The sequence below is a fragment of the Cephus cinctus genome, unplaced genomic scaffold (genome assembly GCF_000341935.2).
Source record: "Cephus cinctus unplaced genomic scaffold, Ccin1 Ccin1_scaffold0935, whole genome shotgun sequence".
NCBI classification, from domain to species: domain Eukaryota; kingdom Metazoa; phylum Arthropoda; class Insecta; order Hymenoptera; family Cephidae; genus Cephus; species Cephus cinctus.
The window spans coordinates 480,837-489,066 of NW_014333502.1; the positions used below are offsets into that span (position 1 = coordinate 480,837).

The following is an 8,230-nucleotide window of genomic DNA, read 5'->3' on the forward strand; positions in this document are numbered from 1 at the left end:
TCGCATACGCACGAATCCCCTACGCCTTGCCATAATGCTGAGATCGTCTACTAGCATCGTGCTGATTGGCTACCGTCAGGTCCTGCATCGATTGGATCTTCCGTTGGACCGTTCTGAATCCGTTAACGACGGGTTCCCCACAGTCCTCCAGTAAGTGCTGCCCCCAGCGTAAAATTTCAGAACTACACACCTCTAAATATAATAACAACCTACTGACGGTATAACACACTAATCAACAGCGTTATCGAATCCTTCGATTTTCGTGCTAACGTCCATAATGCGTAATCTGTAGTTTCCTATTTCATGTGTCGTAAGTATACTTACCTATCTGACCCGCCCGTTTCACAAGACTCTTCGTAACCTCCTACGTATTCGATAAGTGGGCACCAGGAATTTTATGGGAATCTCATGCAAGACAATTGTATGGTCAAAGGCTACTGTCAAAAACATTGAAAATATTTATTTCAATATACATATACAAGTACGCTAGAACGCTGCGGATATGTGACCTTAAAATCTAAATACTTAAACCTCCGCGATGCCGGAGAAAGCAACAAACGATAAAATACAAACGCGCGGCTTATCGACAATCGGCATTCGGCATTGGAATAATCATCTTTGAGAAAGAGGAAGCCGAGCACCGTGAATCGGGACTCACGTCTGCTCGAGCAACGCATATTATTAGGAACTATTCGACAAGTCTCACACGTTATTATCTCATCAGACATTTTCGCCCGTCAACAATATACAGTGTCTGAATTATTTCCAGACCCGTCACGAAGCATGACTATCGACAAATACGTTATTACACAATCAATAGTCACGACAAAGAATAAAAAGAGAATCCTTCCTCCGGCCGTCGCATCCGGAATTCTCTCTCGAGTCACATATATATATATATAAAAGAAAATAACGAAAGTATCCGTTATCATTTACTTTTCATTTTACATAAACAAAACAAGAACAACGAAGAATTTTGGAAAATCATTAATCCCACTCAATTTAATAATCCGAGGAAAAGTCTCCAGAGTTTCCTCAACATCGTCTCCTAGGCACTCCTGGTAAGGTATACTCTATTCCTTAAATAGCAGCACGGCAAGATCACTGATCGCGAGAGCCATGATCATCGATCATCATCATCGCACTGGCTTCATGTTCAGATCTCATTCACTCGCTGTTTAACTGTCAATGAACATTCGTAGTGAAGCCTGTGCGCGGCCACGTGCTACCAACTAAACTGAGATTTCAGGTAACTATTTACTCGTTTCATATTTCCCGCCTTTCTCTCACTATCGGTTCACGCCTTTTACTATACCATCCCGCCTGTCAACAGGTCTTAGTGGGTCATAGGTACTGTTTCCGTTACTGTCACAGTCGCCGACCTTTGCTCTTCTACGCATAAGTACTTAATCGCTCACGGTTTATATTATTCGTGACGTCACACATAATTTACGAAAATATACATCCCTCTCACTTTCTCTCTCTCTCTCTCTCTTTCTCTCTCTATATATATATATATATATATATATATATATATATATATATATATAATACACACACGCAGACATGAGAAAACACTCCAAGGTTCCATTGTTTCCGTACCGCAGAAATCTGAAGAGAGAATAAACCCTGTGTTGTATTATCGGCAAGACTCTGCCGCGGTGTGTGAATATACATCCCTCTCACTTTCTCTCTCTCTCTCTCTCTTTCTCTCTCTATATATATATATATATATATATATCGGCAAGACTCTGCCGCGGTGTGTGATATATACTTGCTTTTAATGGTTACAGTGTAAAAGAATTCATACCGAAGAAAGACGCACGTAAACATGGTCCTATTTCTAGGCACATTTATTCACCAGTCGTTGCTTATACGTATAAATAAACATATATAATAATTACTCGTACGCTCCTTTTTTTGACACTACTCATTGTGTGATCTTTATAATATTATTATTCTAAGCGATTACCACTATCTCTATATCGTTTCGCGTCTACGGGATTCTCGCTCGAATTTTCGACTCAAGACAGATCCGAAGGTGCGCGTGCAACTTTACAATTTCCCTCACTCTTACATCACCTTGCCTTTCTCACGACCCTCCGCTTGACGTATAAATAATATAGAGTGAACAATGTAAGAAAAAAAGAAAATAAAGGACAAGGGGGACTGAAGGGAAGCAAAGAAAGTACGAGGAATCAAAGAGTGGGAGATGACTGGTTATTTTTTTTTTCTTTGGGCGTGAGAGAGAGAAAATGTGAAAAAAAAGATTCCATTGTAAAAGAGCAATCCCACCTCGGACGCTAAGCTAATGTAACGCCAAATAGTAATAAACAGTCTTGTGCATTGGGCTTAATAAGAGCGGGCTCGGTACTCTCGTTTAATCGAAGGCTCTCTTAATGAGAATAAATTGATTTAAAACACTCGGCATTGCTAATTGTTATAGTAAGATGCTAATTAGAAGATTCGTTTTCGATTCAGCCCTTTCGACCATTCGTCTCTCCCTCTCTCTCTCTCTCTCTCTCATTCACTCTGCCAATCGCACAGCCGCAAAAATAATTTCCTTCTCCTTTATTTTGGCCTTTATCAACATAAAGTCAATCCGTTCGAATTTTCAAATGAAAAACGATATTATAAATACCACAGCAAGTAGTACCAACTTTATAATGGTAGGTCCAATCATAAAAATCATCACGCTCACATTTTGTGTCCTGACCAGTGGCCAATAATCGTAATCAACATATCATCCACACGTTCCTCATCACCTGACACATACAGTTAATATAATAAATAACTAAGAATTACGTTTTACAATTAGTGGCTCTCGATTATTAATCTTATCTGCGTTCAGATTGGTAATGGATGACCATTCGCTGATAAACAGTACTTTGACATCGTCCCTTGCGCATGCGCCATACTCGATGCGCAAAAGACGATGCGCAATGGTAATTCAAAATTATCTCTTCCTCATTTACAATTCCTTTATTCGTTTCACGTCTCTGATGTCTCTCCTAGTGTATTAGAACAATGTTTTTTTTTTTTTTTTTTTTTTCCGTGCAAGGAAGTCACTATTCGCATGGTTCTTTCACCCAGTATAGATCATTAAAATTGCTACAGATCTTATTAATTTTAAATTTCATTCTACTTCTTTATCACGTCGTTACAGTCGACATGCCATATGCTACTTTTCGCCGTATATCGATATCAAGTAAAAGAGCCATCGCGAGTAATCAACGTACAGCAGCGCGCCTTGCGGACATAGACTGAACTTGGTACTAAACGGATATCGAAAAATACGTTAATTTGAAAAATATATATATAATGTTTATATACAATGGCGTGTGTACGTACGTTTTACGGTGTACAGTCCACGTTAAAAGTGTGTACGATTTTTGTCTGCACGGTTATATATCTTCTGTAGATAATATATATATATATTTTTTTCCTTGTTATGTGCACTATGTATATGTTAAATACGCCTATGGGTTCGCTTAATACTTGGACAATAGTTCCGATTCTTCTGAATATTTTATAACGATGGCTTGTCTTTCTCTTTCTGTACTGATGCCGCGTGCACGTTAATCGAGCCATTAACATTATTGTTTATTGATCGTAGCCGCGATCTATACCGATATACAGTATGTACAGGGTGAGGGGCGGGAGAATAAGGGTAGGAAGATAATTTATACGTAAAATAGGAAATTGACAAGCGATTCTCGTTGTACTCCACTTACAGATATAGACTTCATTATATACAATACGGAGAACGAGAATCGCCATCGATTTCGCTGATCGAATAATATAAACGCTTAAAAAAGAAGAATCGAGAGTCCCAACAAGATTTATCTATGAAAGGATTTAATCCCGATTGTTATTCGTATTGGCGGTTAGCATCTAATCACTATCACGTGTCCATATCACTCCCTTAATTACACACGAGGGTGTACGTTATATGTATATGTATAATATATTCGCGTATATAACCAATATATCAAGAGTCATCGAGAGCGCGATCGAAATCGTATATGCTCTCTCTGAATTTAAATTCTGGCGGTGGTGAGCTAGCCGGTTGTTGCGTGGGCCGAGTGTTTTCCTTTTTTGTTTTCTATCATTCCTTCATGCTAATAGGCGAAAATCCCACTGGAGAACTCTCGAGCGATATACTATATGTTTTGGATAGCGTGAAAGAGAAGAAGTAAATTAATAGAAAAGAAAAAAAAAATGGATAACGGCTAAGAGTAACCGAACTAGGGTACAGTATCTGTGGCCCCCTCCAGGTGTCTGATAGGCGTTCACGTTCACCGGATACTCGTCGTCCTAAGGTCGTCAGCATTCAATTCGATGCACATCCCGTCGTGAGATCAGGCGCTGGAGGTCTCGTAGTCGTTCCCCGCGTCCCAGGCGCCATTTCCGAGTCGCTCTTTTGGATAAATGTCGTTAGCGAGGCGCAGCTACCTCGCGGATGCTGAATTGTCCTTTCAAGGAGCATTCGAGGAGCTGGTGCTCGTTATGGTGGTCGTGGCGGATACGGCCGAGGCGACCGGCGCCACGGGATCACCAGGTTTACCAAGACGCAGTATACTCTGAAGGGATGCAACTTCGCTGGCGAGACGGTCCAGCCTAGACTTCACCTCCCTCTCGTTTTCAGCGACCGGTGGCACGACGCTGGGTCCAGTCCATTCGGCACCTAGCGATATGCCAGAGTCCCTCTCGTCGCTGGAGCCCTCGTTGTCCCAGGGTGGCGAAGCTCTTGGCCCGGGCTCTTGCTTGATACCCTGAAGTGCGAGAAGAGCGCTGGCCGCGTCCTTATCCCCAATTCTAGACTTATGCCTCAGCTTGTGCGGTAGACTGTTGTTGTTGTTGTTGTTGTTGTTACTCTGCGCGGCTACCAGCTGCGTACCCTCGTCCCCGGAACCGGAAGACAACTCGAAGGGCGACTGCGCCCTGCGTCCGCGAGATAGATTAAGCGCCGAGGTGGAAGTCTCGTAATGCATCGCCGGATGGGGATAGGCGTACTGAAAGCTCTCAGTCTCCGGGTAGGCCGTCGTCTCCGGCACGTAGAGCTGTGCCGGTGACCTCGGTGACCTGGCGCCGCTAACCGGCTGATGTATTACCGACGTGTGAACCGGACTCGGTGTCCTCGCGTACAGCAGCGCCGCGGACGGCGGCAACTTGGCTCGCTTCACTATCGGCGGCTCCGCCGGTAATGCAGCGAGCACGTGCTCGGTACTTATTACCGACTCCCCGCAAATACCAAACTTATCTCTTATGGCCTCCAGCTGCGCCTTCAGTATGTGATTCTCCTTGCTCAGCTCCATGACCCTCTGCTCGAGGACCATGTCGTTGAAACGTCTCTTCTCCCGCGACCGCTTGGCGGCCTCGTTGTTCCGTCTGCGTCTGTCCCAGTAGCTGTCGTCCTTCTTGTTGTCCGGGATGAACTCGCGCTGCTTCCTCTGAGAGAAGAGTTCCTTCCTGATGTCGAAGTTCGGGGAGAAGTTTTCCGGATGGGTTACCTGCGCCTCGTTGTTATGGTGATGCTGCTGCTGATGCATCGCCGGGCCCCCATGGTGGGAGGGATGTGTCAGGGGCGGCAGAGGACCGTGGGCATCGTGGGCACCGTGTCCGCCGTGTCCACCGTGACCTCCATGACCCCCGTGACCTCCGTGCGCCATCGTGTGGCTGGCCGGCATGTTGCTGTTCAGGCAGGCGGTCTCACCATTGATGGGCGATCCACTCTGACGGGCGACAAAATCTGCCACCATAATTTGCCTTCTTAGAACATCTGAAACAATGCAAGTGCAGGGCGACGCCAGGTTAGAATCGTCGAACCTTAACAAATTCGACCCCTAACTACATCAAGGTCAACCCGGTCCGGACCATAATCCATTCCAGTTTACTCCGCGTATTCCCAGTCTATAATTGGATCCCCGATCCGACCGACGAGCAGCGGCATCAATAACGATCCCTACTCAAATCGTCCGCGAGAAGCGATAAGTGAATCATGGATAAAAAAAAAACTAACATCGATAAGGCCCAACAAAGAAAAATCAATTTTACAAAAGAGCCGATCAAACGCTCGTAATTCTTTTATCCATCCGCAGTCACTCCAGACCCGTACTTCTACCAAGTGAGTAATCCTCTTATCCATTCGACGCATAGAGAACCAGCTTGGTATAATAGGCACGCGTTGGCTTGCAGCCTTAGTCGCTAAGGTTACGCTTACGAATGAGGAAGAAGGAACTCTGGGTAACCTAGAACACGCCGTGCCAGTAAATGGCCTCCAGCATAATACACCAGCATGTATAGCAGATCAACCGGGTATATCTCATGCCTGACAAATTCAGGCAGTATGCCGCGGATGCGAGTCACGTGTTAAATCGTTAAAAAAAAAACAGTATTACAGACAATCAAATTTCAAGGACCAAGACGCAGTACCCAGTAAGACACGTTGAATCGGTATGAAAAATTTTACAAATAAGCTAAATATATACATTTCACACTCCTACGCAACACTTCTTGACATCGTTGGCGTCTTCGTAAATAAAAAACGTATCCGTCCAGCCAATCAGCCGTAGAAACTTCGATTCCTCTCTGGTACCGGGCAGCCCTCCCTCCTACCGCACGATAACGCTTCTACGTGCCACGCGAGGTGGGAGCCTTTACTTTTGTCTAGGGTTACGTAACTGCCTTAGGCGCGTGCGTTTCCCCGAAGGAGCCACGTGCTCCCGGCCGCCAGTGAATGCCGTCGTGGAAGCCCCACCATTAATATGTACGCTGCGCGTAAAGCCCTGTGAATCCATCACGTGTTCGGGGTTCGTCGACTAGACTTAATCGCGATAACAGTTCTGGCATAGACGCAACACTTATAATTGGCTCATCGATATCAGACCTGATTGGCCTTGGAAAGTCGAGGATCGCGACGATCGGGTACCCAAAACTTGGGTAAACCGATTCCGAGTGGACACGAAAAAAAAAAAATTTCACAAGGTCAGCGAGAACGCGTGTCGACGAAATTTTTGTTGGATAAAAAAAAATGACATTATTGAGTATCGCGACGACGAGTGTCAGGATGACGAGAGACCTATGGGTCCCTACGATATATGTATAGCAGACTGAATTAAGGTCAAGGATAACATACGTGTCACTGTGCCGACCTCTAGGAATCACGGTTAATCGACGTCGACCTCGTTCGTCTCCTGTATATATAGTAGTGTGTATATACTACGTGTATTAATGTAAAAGGAAACGTGCGCGAACGAACGACATCATCTGCGAGAATGGCGTAATCTCCACGTAATTGCGGCCTATCTGCCCCAGCGACTACGTGACTCACTCGCGAATCCGATTCGACGTCCGCGAGCACGTGGACCACATGACGATACAGCTTCCGAGAATACGAAAATCAGGGCAGTCTTTGACGCCGAGATGGATCATCCTGATTAAGATCGTCCGCTTCCTGATGCGGACCGGGTGACACCGGGACGCGGGTGCCCAGGGGGACTGCACTTGGTCGCACGTACCTGGCAGTGCGCGTACGAGACTCAGATGGCGTTCAACAAGTGTCAGGTTTACGTATAGCGACAACAATAACAACAGCTGACACGTGTAACATGACAGAAAGGGACACGTGGACGACGAAAGCGCGTTACACTAGTTAGAAAAAGCGTGGAAGACGGTGACTGAGGTAAATGAAAAAAAAAGAATATAAAAAAAATTTGAGCCATTATGTAACAAGGTAATTCCTAGTGGACATCACCAGGTTCCAGGGCAACCGACCGGAGGATGGTTCCCAGAAGGTAAATTAGCAGGAAGCACGAAGCCGTCACTATGAGTCACGTTTCCTGATAACGCTGATCCGGGACTTTCTGTTTCGCTCGTATATTTCCGATATACACAAACGTATATCGAAAATGCGGTAAATTATTAATTGACAAAAAATTTAAATTAAAAAAAAGTCGATGATCGAGCGATCCCGCGAATTCCACGACTTCGCGGCTGCCGCGAGCGGAAATTTCATTGGGGAATCGATTTCCGGGTTTTCGGATGTCGTGCGCGATTGGCAGCGAACGCGCGATGACGCAACGTTACGCCTCACGGTCGCGAATTGCCCTCTGAATCACGATCGCGAGAAACGAGGCTGAATAATCCAATTGCCATGAAGAAAATTCCAAAGATAAGAACGACGGTTGATTCAAGACGGTAAATCTGGAGGGAGGGCGAGAGGGTGTAA

At 45.1% G+C, this 8,230-nt stretch overlaps 1 protein-coding gene across 6 annotated transcripts in view; it reads right to left on the reverse strand.

The window, feature by feature from the left end:
* Positions 1-3,005: 3,005 nt before the first annotated feature.
* The window catches only part of LOC107271370, a 65,282-nt gene continuing 60,057 nt past the window's right edge, over positions 3,006-8,230 (reverse strand). For 5 of the 6 annotated variants that reach the window (XM_015747291.2, XM_015747289.2, XM_015747288.2 and 2 more), the window contains one exon: positions 3,006-5,782. In XM_015747291.2, the coding sequence (XP_015602777.1) occupies positions 4,479-5,782 (1,304 nt within the window). In that variant the 3' untranslated portion in view covers positions 3,006-4,478. The remainder of the gene's footprint in view (positions 5,783-8,230) is intronic. The other variant, XM_015747292.2, reaches the window with a different exon arrangement.